The 20,022-nt window shown below is 35.3% G+C and overlaps 1 protein-coding gene across 3 annotated transcripts in view; it reads right to left on the bottom strand.

The window, feature by feature from the left end:
• Window positions 1–20,022, bottom strand: part of PRDM5 (PR/SET domain 5) — an 86,995-nt gene that overhangs the window by 6,508 nt on the left and 60,465 nt on the right. For all 3 annotated transcript variants that reach the window (XM_068680621.1, XM_068680622.1, XM_068680623.1), the window contains one exon: window positions 12,085–12,170. In XM_068680621.1, coding sequence (XP_068536722.1) covers window positions 12,085–12,170 — 86 coding nt within the window. The remainder of the gene's footprint in view (window positions 1–12,084; window positions 12,171–20,022) is intronic.

Raw genomic sequence — 20,022 nt, forward strand, 5'->3', positions numbered from 1 at the left:
ATTCTAAAGATGGGTGTTTTAGACTACAAAGTAAACACTAAGAAATTTTTTGCTAGGTTAAATTGAAAACAAAGATTAAAAAATCAATAGGCAATAAAAATGCTAACTACATGAATTAACAAATAATAAGCATTAATCTTATATAGTCTTTTGGGAGATACTGTGTTTTCCAAAGGTAAGTGGGAAGGAGTTACTGAGGTTAGATTTTGAAGCTACAAAGTGAAGAAATTCTCTTGTCATTGAATTCTTATTCTGAGTATAGAGGGGACAATCAGATCTCCATACATTGCTTAATCTTGCCAGGTACTCATCAACTGTACAAGTAATATACCAGACTGTCAATCAGTGCTGTTCTGAGTACATCCCGAGCTCTCTCATTAAGACAGCTCTTCACAGAGATCTCAGCTCTTCCTGTTGCAAGTCATGATAGAGTGCCCTCCCATGAAGTTTGCTAGAAAAGGCACTATCACCAAAACAACTCAACTTGCTGTGGCTGAATCCTCTAGCTCATCAAAACCACATCATAAGCTGTGCACACAGGGAAAAGTACCTCTTTAAGAATTTCAATTTTATATATATCATGTAAAGTACATTTCAGCATGATGGAAGACAAATATATCTGCTGACACAACCTGAGTACATGATGCCCAGCTGAGTATCATCAACATAGTCAACAGAGGCCATTAATAAACTTTTCTTTCTAAGACTCTCCTTACATGCTAATCCTCTTTGTGTTTTTTCATCATTATTTTAATTTAGTAATTTCCTTAACTCTTTATTATAGACTAAAACATAACACATTACTTTAAAAAGAACTGAGCTGATCTTGAAGAAGAAAGGAGAAGAAACAAAAAAGATCATCTACACAAAAAACTTTGTCTTAGGAAATTTTGTTGGACTGACAAAAGACTTCATGGAGCAGGCCCATAATTTTTAAGGAAATGTATGGACAAGTCATATGAAAAGCAGGTTTCTGCAACACACACTTAATTGGTTTTGCATTGTGGTCAACATAAACCACATTTTCTGCAAGTTCTCTGAAAACAGCCTTTCTCTGTTTAGGTTGTTCCCCAAAAAATGTAAAGTATATGACATACACATCTTTAAACACCTATGAAAACATCCACTATTGCAAACGGTACCAGGTATACTTGCTTCCTTTTTATCATGTTGTTCTAAAGGTGAATGAAGAGTTAACTTGATTATGATTATCTTACTCATTTCAAAGTTAAACAGACTTCAGGAATGCTTAGGTTCCTTTCAGGAAAGATAGCCGTTATGAACTCCGGGAAGCTAAAGTCACAAACCTGGGCTGGAATATCTTCCCTCAGGTTATACTCATCTAGTAGTATGATTTGTATTATTCTCTACTGCAAAAAAAAGGCTTATCTAACTATTCCCTTGACATTTACATTCAAATTCACATATGCAGTGCATGAAACATATCCAAAGCAGTCTTTGATCTAATTTTAGATCCCTTACATCTGTATATTCCACTGATTTCAGCAGACACAATTCTGATTTGCATCAACCCCCCTCTTCATTAAGCTGCTCTTCATTCTTGTTTGTGTCCATTTTCAGTTAAAAACTGAAACAAAACAAAAACAAAAAAACAGTGCTGTCCAGAGAAAAAACTTGGCCATAAATTTCTCTCCAGAGAACGTTTACTGGTTTATTCAAAATAAAACATTCTGTACTTCTTCTTTTTGCACCCGCACCCCCCCCCCTTTTTTTTTTTTTTTTTTTTTTTTTAACTTCACACTAAATTTCCAATGCACAATACTAATGCTTGGAAAAGGCAGCATTTGTAGCATGGAAAAGATGATGCTAGCTTAGCATAACCACTTTGCTCTACATCTACACAGGAAAAAAAAAATAGTTAAATACAGCAACAAGCCTGAAGGAATGGAAATGCCATCACATAAGGACAATAGGGACAATGATGAGATTAGAAGTTGGACAAATTTAAAACCTCGAGCAAAGGGAAAAACCTGCTAACTGTCAACAAAACAGGAGGTCATTGGGAAGATTATATGAAGTTTGACTTCAGAGGAGTTAGCAACTGCCAGTACTATAAATCTACCCTCTGTTCAAAAGCATCTGCCAGACCATGGTTATGGTGGCAGCAAAGCCAAAGGATTACATGTGTTTTCTTTTATTGATGATATAAATGGGAAAGGGAGCAGGAAGAGCGAGAAAGACAGGATGTAGCTGATACTGAAGTGATTTAGTATTAAATTTTTAAGTATACCAGGTATAAATAGAAATATGTAGATCAGGATTTATAACCTTTCTGCCTCTTAACAAAGAAAGGAAAGAATGGCCAAGGAGAGCCTCAATGAGTCTTGCCATTCCGGATGGTGGTTCACCATAAAACTGGCATACTAATGTGGACGTACACATCTCCACTGATTTTTACTTCATGAAATTAAAAGGAGAAATTCAACATTTTAACAACTGTGGAAAGAATGCCTTCTCTCCAGTGCACACCTTCTCTGCCTTCAGCTACATGAATCACAAATGACTATCTTGAATTCTATGTAAATAGTGCTTTGCATTAGAAAGAAATCAGAGCAAGACCAATTCTCAAGGCCATTAGATGCCACCTTTAACAGATTGATAGAACATGTGCACAGAGTATCCTTCAACCACAGCAGATGGAAATACTTAAATGCAGAATTTTTGAACTGCTAACTGCTGCTGTAGTTGACTGTATCTCCCTTTAAAGCTATATAAATATGTTACATATATTAACTTAGCATTAGCACATGTGGTTGTTTGTGTAAATCTGGTAAAACTGATTGCAAGGTAAAAACATGAATGACTTCAGCATGAGCATCTCCAAGTAACCTTTTAAATTTCAGTCTGGAACTTTTGAGTTCATCAGCAGTGACAAGAAAAAACACCATCTAGACAGTAGTATTTCCAAATAAAATATAGCTCAAGATCAGATAAATAAGAGTTAAGAACAATTCTGATAACTCTTTCCAAGGTGACAGGATCAAGTTAAAATTGAATCCATACTGAGGAAACCTCATCTTTTACTTTTTTGATTAATTTACTACAGTGAACACAGATTTATACTACTCAAAGTGAACTTGTTGACTACAGAAATGTTACTCAATAATCCTTTTTAGCACTTTTTTTTAGTTTAATTGACGTACAGAGCATACTTAAAATACCAGACCTATCTAAATCTATGTCCACTTTTTAAATATCCTCCTGAATTCAGCAGATTTACTTCTGACTTCTGTCAGAATTTCAAATATTGCTCATTTCTTCTTGTAGATCATGCTCATATATCTAAGCATCCATAGAATTAAAATGTATCTTAGGGTAAGATAAACTGACAATGCTAAGTGTCACATGACTATCAACTTAGTCAATCTAAATTTTCTACATTCTGAAAAGTTTGACAGCTGTATATTTCACATACACCCATTTGTTTTCATGCTTTAAAACTTTTGCTAACATTAGTAACACCTTGTTTTATTCATTACTAATTATTAATGTTGATGTGTCCTTCAAACTACACTCGAGCTCTTTGGACAGTTGGACATGTCATTTATCAAAGATAGTGACAAGAACAGGTACCATTCAGTTGATTGTCCCACCTGAAGGTGAACTGAAGACAAAGGAAAACAACAGCCTGAAAAGCATGGTGTCAGGGGCCTGAAAAGAGAGTCCAACTTGCGACAGCCTACACAGGTTTCATGATGCATTGTAGCCAACCTACAGACTACCTTGCAGCCTTGGTAACTGCAAACTTCTACCAAAAGTAAAGCAGAATGGCAATGTGAGTAAGCAGTAGAAGTCCCAGAGAACCTGATGGATCCTTCTGCTTCGTCTGGAACCCCCCCCAAGACATAGCGTCAGATCATGCTGAGGGCCAGGCCGAGCGGGTAGTTCTTTATAAGAAGACCTGTTAGACAGCAGCTGTGTTAACAGACCTTTGAGCCTCTGCAAATTCCAGTGTCAATATACACTTTTTTTCTATATTGAAGAAGAGTGATGGGTAATTTTGCTATCAATGAAGTGGTGACATGTAATATATCACTCAATTTTATAAAGACCAGCTTTCATCTCAATTGAAGGGCAGGGAATTAAGAAATAGCACAGTACAAAAGACAGTAAAGTGCCTACTGAAGCAAGGGTGGCTTATATAGCTGACGTTTAGTTACATTTCAGCCCTAAAACAAGCATTAAGCTGATTAATGTCAGGAAAAAAACATCACTGATACTTTCTGCCAGGTCATCACTACTGGCAACACAACCCCCATTGAGAAGAGAGGTTAAGTCACTTAAGATCACAGATGGTGCGAGTTAATGGAGTCTAGTTTTGTATTTAAGTGTGAAAAATGTGAAAGAACTAACAAGACATTCTCTTAGTAATTGGAGGGGTTTTGGAACTTAAAACAAGTGGCTCTCCCACAGACAGAGGCCTACTTAAACTATCAAAATTGCATTGAATTACTGAAGTAATGTTGACACAGGAAGACAAAGGCTGATGAAAATTTATAACTCTACAGAAGTAGTAGGGCTTTGAATCTGATAATGTTTAAAGCCCAATAAGTAAGAGAAAGTTAGACTTAATAAATCACTTTAGAAATGCACACTTCCTCAGCTGAAAAGTAAAATCCTTTCAAAAATATTTCCAGTGGCTACAGAAAGTACAGAAATCTTCCTTTTGAAACAATAGTGAAATAATTTTGGCAAATTTAAGTGGAAAAACTTACTTTTATTAGAAGTGCTTTTGTTCAAAAAATTCTGTATTACTTCAGTTTTGGGTTTTCAAAAAATATGATATTCTTGTAAGAACATCTGTAGCGAACATAAAAACATGCATCTGCATTGGAATGTCTGTCAGAAGTAAAAAGGTGCATTTATTCAAAAGCCCTAGTCATGTGCATTTAGTAGAACTCTACTACACCATTAACTTCTTGCTTTCCAAAGTAGTCCTGCCTATTTGCTACCTACAATCAATTGTAAAGTTTTCCTTTGTTTGTTTTGTTTTAAACTGCAGAAATAATTTTTGCCCTAAGATTTAGTGGAGGGTCTATTTAATCAGCCATGATGAGAACTGAACAGATGTTGATCTGCTCTTGGAAGAAGAACAATATCAATACAAATGATATGTTTTCCCTCTACCAGGAAAAGAAGATCATCAGTCAACATCACATAAAAAAAGAAGTGTGAAAATGTATGTGCAGTGGGATTCAAACCTATATTCTGTACACAAGCAGAGATTTCACATGCAAAGGAAACCACAGTACTGGCAAAGTCATCATCCTCAGGCAGACAGATGTTTGGGAACTCACTCATGTGTCACCAATGGGGAAATATAGAGAAAATCTAATATTGAAAAAAAAATCAAAATGCAATCAACACCTCATATATTATTTCATTATACAGTCTCGTTCATAGGAGACTATTTAGTACCCAAGGCTTTTTTTTTTTTTTTTTTTTTGGCAATAGCATGGTATGCTGTGTCTAGAACACATGACTTCTTTAAACCTCCTTAAGCCCAAGTATTTCCTAAAAAATACAAAGGTGAAATTAACAATCATGAATATTCTTCTTGCATTTTTTTAAATTTTATTTTTACAGTCTTCTGTTTTAAGAGAAGAATAGAGGAGGTTGTGTAAAGTTAAAAATACGTGCCTTCAAGAGACCATTTAACCCAGGACCAGCATGAGGAGGGTCTGCTTCTTGTACTATGCCAGCAGCAAGCTCAAACACTGACTTGAAGAGATGAACTCAACAGGATGCTGTCTAATTTCCTTGCTCATCATGACTTATACCAATTCCCATAGAATTCATTAATAAAACTCAAAATTAACTCAAGTTTAGCTAACTCGTGTACATACTGTATTCAGACCTTGAGGGCTTGGTTTAAAAGGGCATTTTTACACTGACGCCACTCACACGACTGCAGCTTATGCAGACATATTTATACATGTACAAGCTTCAGTCAGATTAATTCTCTTGGTCACCACTGACATTAACTATGGGATTTAGGAATTCAAGAGTTGGCTCCAAAATCATAGGATCATATATATAGAATGATTGAGTGAGGTGCTGGACTTGATGACCCTTGTGGGTCTCCTCCATCTCAGGATATTTCTTGATTCTAAGTCTTCAGAAGCTACACAGCATCAATTGCAATCTATTGATCAGTTCCATCTAATGTGTGTGTTTGCTTTAGTGACAGAGAGCACTGGCTAAGCATTACAAGTATAGCCAAGTAAAGTTAGTTACAGAACTACAAAAAGACATGTTTATCACCTGACTTTCTCTACTATAATCTCTTAACAGTAGGAGCTTTTTTAAACGTATATCAAAAGTGATAAACAATATCACTTTTTAAACAGCAGGTACCTATGCATCAAATAAATGCACAATCCATTGTAATTTCTCTAATTTTGAAGTATTAACCCAGAAATGTATTATTTGAGCTTTACAGCTAGTAGCCTTCCATTCATCAGAAATCAGTTTTTTAAACAAACTATAAAAGTGGCATATATCACTTACACCTTCGAAGTATAAATATGAAATATCCTATCCAAGTGATGAAAAAGCATTTGGGAATGGCCTCTACTTTTTTCCATCACTGCCATTTATTCAACTGAAACAATGCAATAAAGCTACATTTTCAGAGTTACTGAAAAAATCGATTTGACATAATGGTAATTCTGGGCACCTATTATTTCCAAACATAAACACGGAGAAAATACTGCAATGTAATTGTTAGAGCTCAAACTATAAAATATTGCGTCAAGCACTGAATAAAGCCTTAGGGAAAATCTAAAGTTTACTTGGGGCACAGGTTGGAAGCATATTTTCTCAAAGCTGATATGGCCTGTAAATTCATTTAATTAATAAGTTCAATGAGTTCCTCATTTACATTTTCTTAGGCTGTAATATTTCTTCTTCTTAAGAATACAATAAACAAAACAAACACATCTACTTCTATAAAAGCAAATCAGCACTCAGGTGAAATTTTAATATTAAATGGTTGCTATTTTCTCCTTCCATTATCAATAGGGGTTTTGGCTTACCTCTTGTTTACTCCAGAGTTTGAGCTGACACCTGTGGCCACCCAGGCTGTACTATGTTTAGCAGCTGTCAGACCTTAATCAACTTTCTACAACGATTTTTCCAGCAGCCTTCCCTGATCCACAGGATCAGGTTTGGCATTTAATCCCAATGGTAAAATATATCTAGATTTAATCTCTACAATGACATTTTCCTTGTTGAATGTCATATTATTACATTTAAGCTACTTTACAATTTTTCTGATCAAAAGACTTTTTTTTCCAAGATATCTACAAGAATAGCTCTTGAAGAAGAATGCTATGGATCATGCTAATTTCACATTGCTAGGTTTAGTTGATACAAAAACACCTTCAGAATGTATAAAGTTTATTTTTTATTCAGACATTTTTCAGAAGGTATGCAAGAATAAATTTCAAAATAAAAGGATAAAAAAAAGGAATAGCCATTATCTGTACGATCTTTTGTCTTGAAAAACAAAACAAACAAAAAAACACCCCTAAAGAGAAATTTCAAGTCTGACTTCATGGCGTTTCTTGCTCTTAGAATTGATAGAAGTAAACATTGGCAAACACGGTCCATTTTTAATTACCTAATCTTTAGTTTAGCCTGTGTTTAAATGGCTTAGGATCACGGAACAAGTTATAATGAATTAATACCATACTGAGGAGTTTCAAGCTATAACTGCACAAGTATAATCCTTCACTGTAAAAGTTCTTACACAGTACAGTTAGAAAAAAATCTACTTCAGTCTTCACGTGCAGATCAGGTGTTTGCTTTTGAAGCACATCTCCCAGATGTCCTCTCTTACTGCCCTTCGGTGCACATTTCCAAAACATTTTAGACTGCACGACCTGGATTAATTTTGGAAAAAAATAAACCAGAAGATGCATACCAGGGAGTTCCATCGTACGTTCAGTTCACAGGACCAGACTACACATAACCCACAGTAAAATCCTTGAAACACATACAACACAAACATGAGGTCTTCAGCCACAGCTGTTTCACTGTACACATCTAGTACTGCACTGTATTACTCATTACTATAGACTTAGCCTCTGATTTCCAAAATGAAGAACTACACCACAACCACCCTGAGAACCTGAAAGATGTTACAGTATGACTGGGTACACTCGAAAAAAGGCTTACACGTCAGTAGCTCAGAATTTTCATTTCAGCTATTGCTCTTAGTTAAAGATCTAAAATGCTCAAAACTGGCAGTCCAGGTTATCATTGCAAGGTTGATAGGCTAACATATTTTTATGTAATAAAGTAAGCCATCTTAATCTCTGCAAGTCTTGATGATCACATACACAAAACTTGTGTGAAGGGAGAACATGACCAAAAGGGCAAGACTACAGGAGAATTCCCACCTCCTTCTCTAACAGGTAACATATACTCCACAGAGAAAAATGAAAAGGAATGAAAGGAGAGAAAAAAAAAAAAAAAGGAGAGAACACAGGCAGTACATAGCAGAGCTCTGCATTTCAGACTGCACAGTTTTGAACTTTGAACAAATCCCTGCATACAGAGAAACCACGGCACGTATCTTGATATTACAAAACTACTATATAATGTACATATAAAACAGCTTTTTACTTAAGGGGATTGGTTTTTTTTTTGTGCTTTGTATATAACATTTTTCTGGATTCTTTTTTTTTTTTTCTCTTCTCAATACATTACAAATCTCAAAAATTATGCATAAACAACACCAAGCACACCAGAATCGATTATTTAAGTTTTTCAGCACCTCTTCTATAGATCTTGAAGGCCAACAGCTGCAGTCCTGACAACCATCAACATCAACATACTACAAACATTAAATGAATCTTCATCTTTTTGCCATAACAAGTCTTGTAAGTACTGGTCTCTTTACAATTTACCTTTCGGTAATTTCTCTCCCCCCTCTCCCTTCTTATTCCTTCCAAGTACCCAACCTCCTTTCACCACACTCTGCTTTCTTTCATTTGTCTGAATCACACCACCTAAAACATATATTTATTCCTTTGTACCTGTACTAATATTTACTTATCTGAGCAATTAAAGCACAGCTTATTATCCTACAGTACAGACAACATTTTGCAGAACAGACTCAACATAGCCATTCCTTCTGACTTCAAAATCTGTGAAAGTTCGTAATAAGCTTTGCTTTTTTCTTATATCGCTTTTGTTAATAATACTAATTAACTTTTTTTCCTCCTACTAGGATTTTAATCTTTTTAGCTATCCAGTTCTATTTACATATTCAATGTGGTGTTGAAGGGTGAAGAAGAGGAAAATTTGGGACAAGCAAGATTATAGCAACAGGCTTAGGTTATCAAAATGAGCTAGTAATATTAACATTCTCAATATTAGGCGTGAATAAGTGAAAAACATTTATTTGGGGATAAATTAATATAAAATGTCATTTATATGTAAATGAGCTTTACAGAGAAGCTTATTTAGGAGTAGGAGTAGCATACTCATGTAGGAGTAGCATATAAGCAGCATGACAGCAAAAAGAAGCAAAACCACAAACCAAGGTCTCAAAAAATCATGTTGTGCCTCCATATTTTAAATCACGTAGCATAACTGTAAAGATTTACAGTGCTTAGAAAAATTAAAAGAAAATTGAAATAAGAACTGTTCATACCTAGATGACCACTATAGTTCTCGTACATAGTAACACTTATGATTGTCATGAACTGAGCTGTACAGAAAACACTTTTTTCTGTACAGATATTTTGACTAAATACTGTTACAGTACACTCTGATACATTTTAACTCAGATTTTATTGCCTTTGTGTAATAAAATGTCTGTCCCTGATTATAAAACCTACATAAATTAACAACAAGTACCACTCCATAAAAGCTGGTTTCCTGACTCTTCTCTTTTCATGTTACCTAAACAATAAGCGTTGGTTCAATTGTTTTTCTATCATTCATAAGTACTGCTTTAATAATTTTATTTTTCCTCCTATTCTCATATCAACATAAATCCTCAATTTGCCTTCCTGTCCAATTAGATGAAAGCATTTTGGAACCAGGTGGCAAATCTCAAAGATTGTTTATCTATATATATATATAGATATATATAGATAGATAGATATAAATAAATAAATAAAAGGGTGGCCAAAGTTGATCACATATGGGAATATATGTAAGCAACAAATTATATAGAAGAGGTAGAAGTGAGCAGCCAAAAGCCGACAAGAAAAAAGCAAATTGTCCAAGGTATAATTATGCTTCAAAGCACAATGTAGAGCAAGAAACATACCACAAAATTATACTCAGCTGAAGAACAACTCTAAGTGCTTCATTCAACACAATTAAAGTATCTCTACTTTGAAATACTCCCCCCTCCCTTTATTTTTGATTGTAAACGTAATACATCTGAGTGCTTTATATTTGCACCATGTGGGTAACTAAGACCGATAAATACAACTATCAGGGAAAATATAGAATTATCAAGAAATACTGCACACTGAAGAAGCAGTGTATTTCCTAAGACAGTAGGATTTGCACTTCTGCTCTAAGTAAACTCTCTCAGTTAATTTACCATTTTTAAGCACTGAAGATTATGTTTGTAAAGTTCTCTAGCTTCGCTCACAATTTTGGAAGAAATCATCATCTGTTGTTCACTATACTCAATGGAGGTGCATCATTAAGGGCTCTAACGGCCTATTCTTATGCTTTTTTCCCCTCTATTTTCTTTCTACATGGGATTTTTTGTTGTTTTTACTCAAACTAAGACAAATCAGGAAAAAATAAGCTTTGTATTACTACAGAGCAGGTTTTGTTACTCTTCCTCACATTCACAGCCATAAAGAACATATATAGCAATGAAATTTCTCCTGGTGAAGAAACAGTAATATGGGACAGCAATAACAGAAAAAAAAATTATAGCACTTCTTAAAGTGATTTAGCAGCTGGAAAGAGGCAGAAACAACTAATAACATGGGACTAAGCTGTTCCCAATACAACACCATGAAGCTTTGCACAAAGTAAGGATTACTTCTGAACTAAAGTTTGTGGTACATGAGCTACCACGTCATATAGGACCTCCAGCTAATGCCCTCAAGGCCTGGGTAAAATGGCTAGAAAATTAAACAAACAGCTTTGATATTACCTTTATGCGCTCAAAAAGCTATTCTGTGTGCAGGTTTGCCTATGGGGACCACTAACTTCACTTTCATCCTCCCCATATCCTAACGAAGAACTTGCTGGGTTTGGCCTCCACGATGCCTTAACCTTTGTAAGCAGTAACATTTCCCAGGGAATTACCAGCAAAGGCTAGGATTTAGTTCTTAATTTTTTGTTTGTTTTCTTATGGTTGAAGGGGTGGTCAAACGCAGGTTGCATACAGAATGCTAGACCTGTCTAATTTCACCTGGAGGTCACCCTTTACTAAGGGAATTCACAGTTGGCTGTTTGAAGGTAGCTCTCCATCTAGAAGGGAATGAAAGGCTGAGTGGGGCTGAGATTTCGCCTTTGTCCTCTAGTAAATGTCAATGAAATGACAAGTGTCGCCCCTAAAGCAGGGAACCTTTATGATAAATTAGACTTGAGGTTAAAGAATAATCTCAGAAACATATGCAATTTGTCTTTTATTTTTCCTTCAGTTAAATCACCAAGTTCTTTCCAGTTTAATGTTTGTCGTGCACGAGGAAAGTTCTCTAAAAGCTCACAGTGACTGGATTTTAAGGAGACAGTAAGAATCAAAGCACTGAATATTGAAGTTTAAAGCATGGTGAAGCGTCGTTACTATTGTTTTCTCAGGAAACAAATCACAGACGTTCATTTGTACCTATACACTATCACAGGTTACAGGAAGAAAATTCATACTACTATTATTTTAGCATAAAACACAGAATACAGAAGGGAGTCAGAATTTAATAGTTAATGACTTAAATCTTTGCTTTTTATTTTGGTAAGTATAAAATAACTCGGTATACCCTAATCTCTGTGTAAACAGGAGGTATTCACTTTTCCTCATATGTGATTCATTTGACAATTCAAAAGTATCCACAAAAGCAATTAAGCTACACTTACCCTTGTGTGGGTGCGAATATGCATCTTCAATCCATCGTTCTTGCTGAACGCTTTGTCACAGTAAGGACACTGGTAAGGACGCTCACCTGAAAACAAGAAAAGCATAAGAATCCAGAAATACGTGTATGTCCTCAGTTCACGATGGTCTTACAGCATGGTTATTTGACAAAATGAGGTACTTTTTTTTTCTGTTTTTGTCTTCACACTCAATTCAAACAAAAAGAGATCTAAGAATCTGGAAAATTACCCCCCTCCCTCCCCCCCCCAAAAAAAAAAAAGGCGCACAAGGGCACTTTGCAGGACTAGTTCAAAGTATTACTTTTCAGTGCTCAGTTTTGTTCTAGCCACATACGAATATTCAGGGAGAGACTTAACACAAAAAATGACACAAACAAACAAACAACAACAAAAAAAGAAGGAAAGAAACAGAAGCAAAAACCTACTGCCTTTGCCCAAACAACATTCTGCACAAGGTCACTTCTATGGTTGGGCATTGACTGCTTCCAAATAATACTTTTATTTCATATCTGGTATTTCATATCTTGAACAGGCTTGAGAGGTGGGTGCATACAAACCTCATGAAATTCAACACGGCCAAGTGCAAGGTCCTGCACATGGGCTGGGGAATCCCAAGCACAAACATAGGCGGGGCGGAGAATGGATTGAGAGCAGTTCTGAGGAAAAGACCTGGATAGTCGATGACAAGAAACTCAACATGAGCCAGCAATGCGCACTTGCCCAGAAAGCCAACCATATTCTGGGCTGCATCAAAAGAACCATGGCCAACAGGCCAAGGGAGATGATTCCCTTCCTCTGCTCTCATGAAACCCTACCTAGAGCACCGCAGTCAGCTCTGGGGCCCACAGTATGAGAAAGACATGGACCTGTTGGGGAAAGCCCAGATAAGGACCACAAGGATGATCAAAGGGTTGGAATACCTCTCCTGTGAAGACAGGCTGAAGGAGTTGGGGTTGTTCAGCCTGGAGAAGAGAAGGCTTCAGGGAGACCTTACAGTGACCTTCCAGTACATAAAGGGGGCATACAAGAAAGACGGGGAGAGACTCTTTGTCAGGGAGTGTAGTGGTAGGACAAGGGTTTTAAACTAAGAGAGGATAGGTTTAGATTCAGAAGAAATATTCAGAAGAATTTCTTGACTCTAAGGGTGGTAAGGCACTGGAACAGGTTGCCCAGAAAAGTTGTGGATGCCCCCATTCTTGGGAGTGTTTAAGGTCAGATTAGATGGTGCTTTGATCAAGCTGGTATAGTGAAAGGTGTCCCTGTCCACGTCGGGGGGAGGGGGGGGTGGAATTAGATGATCTTTAAGGTCCCTTCCAACCCAACCCAACCCATGATTCCGTTACAGTCTGGGGGTTAGAATCCAGTTTAAACATAAAACTCACTCTCTTTTAATGCTACATCTGAACTGCATTAAAAGCTACTTAATATTTTTCTATGAAAGTTTCTGACATTTTTCTGTCACAATTTGTAATTGAAATGAAAGTAGAAGGCTCTTAGCATCTCCCTTGCAGCATCCCATATCTTAAATGTATTTAGTTTAACAGTTCATTAAACTGGTGTCATTTAGCATTTATTTGGCTGATTTTACCAAGCCCAATGTAATATAAATAACAAACTATTCGGATTCACACAATTAAAACTAGTTTGATAATTTGCAATAAGTGCTCAGGCTTTGTAATTCCCCGATGGTGTTTCAATTTTTAACTCTTTAGGTTATGTACTGGAATCTCACTCTATCATCCCCTCTTCCCTATATACAAAGCTTTAAGGGCAAATTGCAGGATGTTTCAAATACAAAAACACAATTTAACCAATCAAGTTACCATAACTACTTTTCTACTAACAAATTCAAAATTTTTATCCAAAAATCATAATGCTGAAGGTGTAACAAGCCTGTATAAAATACAGATGAAATAAAGCTCCATCTGACACGTCAATGCACAGAGAACCTTTGCATATACAGAGAGAATTAGCATAGTTCAAGTATCTTATGAACACTTAAAAACACACACACTCGATCCCAGAAAAAAGGTAAGATAAACTATATTTCACAATTAAAACAATAATAATTTTTCACTGATAAGCCAACAATCTTAGTTTAAGAGAGTGGCAGCAACACAGTCCCTTCTGACAGGGATATTAATCTTGACTCAGAGAATTTTGTTGTTTTTCATCATCTTTTCTCTGCATGAGGTGTTTCTACATGATTACTCAGAAGGAAGATACAGGATGTTTTCCTTCTTGTGAACAAGGTGTCAAAGGTTCACAAAAGGTATGTAATGAAGACAGCATATAGAAATAGCTCTTCAGAAGGACCAATTCCAAATACAGTAAGGCTGATCAACCGATAGCCAATGCAGTACATAAAATCTCCATATAGTCACAGGGTGTGCAGAGACTTGAGGACAGCTGAGATTAGAAGATGAAATAAGGGGATACAAAATCTCTTCAGTAGAATATTCTATTCTTTTTTCTTACTGTTTAGACAACTCAATGACAGCAACTCAGTAGTAACGTATGTGCAAAATTTAAATATTTTTCCCTTTGTACTCTGCCATCTCTCAGTAAGCACAATTATGTGAACTTGGCTTTTTTCCTTTTTTTTTTTTTAACAGGAACAATCACCATGTCATAGCTGTGTTTTCACTGAATAGTTTGAAATATAACACTCTCTCTCATGACCCTTTATGTCTTTAATGCACACCTTTGTCCTTCAAGCACTCCAGCAGTTGTCAGTGCTCAAATATTTAATTAATTCAGCAGACATTTTTATGTTTTAAGGTTTTTGAATGTAGAAGTTAAAGCTCTCAGCAGTTTGTAAGCAGATGAGTGTTTACAGGCAGGAGTTACACCTTTCCTCCCTCTCTCTGTCCATACCCAAGTCTCTCTAAAAAGAAAGTATTTTGCTTCCAAGGGATGGTTTTGAGTTTGTCTGAAACTCAGTAAACAGATAAACAGTGTCCTTCAGAAATTAACCATGGAGATCATTATACCTGATGAGTACAGTCTTAAGAGCTTTCAGCAGATGCCAGTAGATGGCAACAGTATGACTTCATACCAATATGTTATACCTGAAAAAGACCAGTTTCAAGCAGGGTGCACCTAAGGTGAAGTTACTGATGCTAAAAGATATTAACAGTTATACTATTTGCACTAGTGTACATGCATACTATATTTTACTATTCTTACTATATTTTTGTAACATACACATATATATTTTTACATATAAATATATATAAAATATAGAAACATCTTCATGTTTGGAAGCAATAATAAATCCTTCCAAGGATATCATACTGAAGTATACCATTGCACCACTTTTTGAATATTATGTCTTTTTACTGGAGTCAATTGGAATGAAAGTTTTCAAAATTAGTGTTATTTCACCAAGATTTTTTTTTTTTTTTTACTTATTAAAAAATATGGGTAATGTGGAAAAAGTCTTAATTCACAGATACATGACTAAGCCTTGTTTCTGACACTTCATATTTGGAAAATATCTTTAAAAAAGGCTTACCTTCTATGCTATTGTTCACAACTCTGCCATAAAACCACAGTGAGACTATGATATGCAGTCTTCACTAAGACATTTAACCACTAACTTTACTACATCAAAATCCAGTAGACATATTAAATGCAGCTTGTCCAATCAACATGTCCTAATAAACATTTTTATTACCCTCAAGTTACAGCTGACTGTCACATCCCTGCTGTCCAAGAACAAACTGCTCAACACATTAATGGCACTTCTGCACAAATAACCCCAAATAAATAATCCTTAGATAAATTGCAGTGGATTTAATGTAATTCAAAGTCTAGACATCCTACTTCCAGATTCTGTATGACTAAAAACAAAGCTTTTAACATAATAAAAATAAATGTAACCCTAATACAAGGATTATGAAAAACAATTCCATGATGGAAAATCATATGGGATTTTGATCTGAAAAGATGTCATGATAGAATTGGTATCTTTTTTTTCTCTCAAGTGTATACATCTCTAGCTTGAGATCCTAATACTTATTGGACCTTAATAGAGCATAAAATGTTAATTCTAAAGACCAGATTCTTCCACTCCAATTCAACCTGAGGTGGACACTTTCCTCTGAGACATTTGTAATCAAAGGCACTATAAGGCAATACTTACAGTAAGTTGAGCACCCAGATTCCCAAACTCAGACACCTCTGAGAGCAAAGCAATTAAGAAACAAAACCAAACACTCATTATTAGTTTTCAGTAGCTAAAGCTATACATTTAAAGACTTTAAGACAAAATAATTCAAATTAGTCCTATATGTTGCCGTTTCCACAGTACAGTTTGCAGTCCCTGTAGTTAATTTAGCCACAAAAAAAGCTAATTATAAAATCATGTGGAAACCTGATGGAAGAAAAAAAGTTATTACTTTGAAACAATGACATTGACTACGATCAACAAAATACGTATTTTACAGGTGATAAACACCTTCCTATCAAATGAGAAAAGGTTACTGTATTTCACAGACATGCAATGGAGAAATGGTCCTAATTTGAAGAGAGTTTAACAAAAGTCAGAAGAGACCAATGAATGAGACAGAGGCACAAACAAGGCAGTCAACAGCATGCAAAAGTATGCATTTACTGAACTATTACATTCAGTTTTGGAAGCAGTCTCACAGAGTTGTTTCAAATCTTGTATGGCCATTACTTTTACTTCATTCTGTTTAATTTTGTAATTTTGAGTCATATTTACTGTCCCCTTCCCTTCCTGTACACACTTTCTTGCTTTCTGACTTTATTGGAACTATTGTATTGAGGGATAAAGAATTTGCATTAGACAGTGAAATTATCAAATGCTTTCCTTTTTTTTTTTTTTTTTTTTAAGCACTAATACTTCTTTGCTGGATTAGTTGGGGTATTCAGCACCACTGGTCTAGGTCAACATTCACTAACATCAGGAAAAGACTGCACTGAACATCAGACCATGTGTATGTATGAAACTTAAAAGCAATCGTTTTCTTTAAAAAGTAAATAGATAATTATGGCAATATCGTTGTCCCTCAGAATCTTTCCCAGGCCATTTATAATCTTCTAAATATGGCTTTTTCTCAGACATTGAACTGTAAGGATTACAAGATGATTTATAAAAAAATAATCTCTGTATTATTCTAAAAAGTCATCTCTGTATTATTCTAAGAAGTCTGTGTTTAGAAGACTTATGCTAACGTATAACACCTAACAAGATTGGGGCAGGGGAGAGAGGAAGAAAGGTGAATCCACCACCACACAGCTCTGGTAGAATAAAGACAGCTCACCTGGGGAGGAATTTGGAGGCAAAGGGGCCATCTGGATCACACATGCAACACTCCATGCCAGGTGATCAACAGGGCAGCCCCGAAAAGGAATTGCAAGAGTGCTTTTTTAGTCAGGGATAATCTAGGGTGATGACAGCATTCAACAGCAAGTAAGGATGGGCAAAAGGTTAACGGATATAACAAAATTATAATCTGTGACATATGCTTTGGAACATTATCTGTTCACATAGAGCACTTGACAACTTTACACATCTATCCTCAGCCGCTGGTGCTCTGTATATGGAGTTCCCATCAAAGAAAAGGAGTTTTGTGTCCTTAACTGAATAGAAGTTCAGTTAAATGTATTATACAAATATGCACATGCACAGAGAAAAAGAAACCTAAAATACACAGAACTGAATTTCTTCTAAATGAAATTAACTTCATTAGGAATTAAGACTAAGTTACATACAAACTCAAGAAACCAAATGACTTTGACAGATCTTGAAGCATAAAATGCCAGAAAACTACCTATTGAAAGAAGATTAAATATCTACACTTTAAGAAAATATTCAGTAAATTTAATCACCTTTGTGCTGCACAGCATGTCAAATTGACCTTTGAGAAGACAAACACTTCCTCAGAGTAATAAATTTCCTCTTATAGAGAGGTGGCTGTTTTCTAGATACAGAGCAGCATTTTCAAAAGTATTTAATACCCTTAAGCATTAAGGTCTTTTAATGCTTAAGTTCTCTTAAGGAATTTTTATAATTTTAACCAGAGATATTAGGAATGGAAAATAGCGGTGCAGTAATGAAGAAGTTTGGCTGACTGCAGCAGCTAGCTGTTCTCTTTACATGCCAAACCACTAATCTGGACTAGACAATAAACACAGTGATCTGGCCTACACAAAACTCTGGCCTGCCTGACTTTCAGCCATTAAACTTAACACTCAAAATAAGTCTTTTAAAAGTACGAAAGCACCTACACAGGCATAGCTTTCTCATGCCAAGAACTAAATAACTTCACGATTTGAAAGATAAAATACTTGTGGATGTCAGCTGAGACAAGACCCAGAAACACCAAATACACCTGTAATTCTACACTCAAAGTCAACCAGATAAAGAAGGGGATAGGATTCTCTGATTGGTATGAGAATAGTCCTGTGCAGACTACAATTATTGCCTGAGATAAACAGAAATCAGTACTCAGGTACAGGTCAATTAGAGATATTTCTTCACATTCTTCATTTTAAGTGACATTCAAACTTGGCAGACTCTGAAGATGAAATCAAATATTTCTGTATTTGTTTTTCTTCTCTGATGATTAATAACACTAAAGCCTGTGTACGTCTGAATGCTTCCTAACCAATATCCAATACTTGTGCACTTCATAGACACAAGGGAGAAATAGAATTTCTTTTATGTGATTCAACCAAATGCATTTTCCAGTCACTAGCTATGGTCACGTTTAATAAGGAGAAAACAACAACAAACTTAATGCTATTCTTTTTAAAATAAAACCAGATTGCTTTAACAAATGTTGTCTTTCAATACTCTCTCATAAGTACTTTTTATTCTTTGAGACAGAGAAGCAATATTTTCACAGTCAAGAACATTTCTTTAGAAGTTTTGGTTTTACTCAGAATTCAGATTAGCAGTAGTTAGACCTACAGTCAAAATATTTGTCTGGCCTATCGTGATTATCATATACTTGAGGTTTTAGCTATTCGTAACAGAACAAATCATAAAGACTAGTAAACAACTTTATCAAATACAAAAGTTATTATCTTTACTCCTAACTATACCTGTATTACCTACAGAGGTAATACAGTCTTACCAGTTGCATATTGGTATTAAGAATTTTAGTCACAAATAAAAACTCCACAGGCTTAATTTAAAAAATAAAGCAATTTGATTCTTTGCATCTGTCACTGGAATTAAGCAATTTGCCTTCCCTATGAATGGAGCATTAACATCTATGACTTAAGGTCAACCAAATCTTTTAAAGTATATATATTAATCAATCAGTTATGTGGTGTAATTTATCTAAAGATGTCATTAGCATTCAAATAATCTATCCATTATAAGAACATTTCTCCATTCATGGGAGCAGACAACAAGAAGCTGACAGTTGCATGAAACTTCACAGGTACTTTTAAAGATTTAACTGTTGTCTGGAGATAAATATGACAATGATGTATAAACTGAAAGGCTTAGAAATGCAGAATCCTCACCTTTGAGGTCTTATGCAAGCTCCTTTTTAAATTCAGTAGATAAAAGAGTGATCATCTAGAAGTTATCAAATAGAAACAATCTATCTGCAGTCATTTGCAAGCTGTTCTCTGACTAGATACAGATACATTTTTTCACATACTTCATTGTGATATGATAGGAAGTTCCTCAAAGCTTCCCTTTTATCTTTTTTATTTAATATAAATTATTTAGAGGCAGTAAGTATATAGAGAGGTAACAAATGTATACATATAAAAGACCAGATCATTTCCTAGAATGATTATTTGTAAACATATCTTATGTACACTCATGAACAGTCATCTGCATATCTACTACAATTTTGGAGGCATGTATTACACAGCAATAAGCAGGAGTCACTTGAATTCATTCCTTCCTTGAATTCATTACTTCCTTTG

Source organism: Anas acuta, chromosome 4, assembly GCF_963932015.1.
Source record: "Anas acuta chromosome 4, bAnaAcu1.1, whole genome shotgun sequence".
Taxonomy (NCBI): domain Eukaryota; kingdom Metazoa; phylum Chordata; class Aves; order Anseriformes; family Anatidae; genus Anas; species Anas acuta.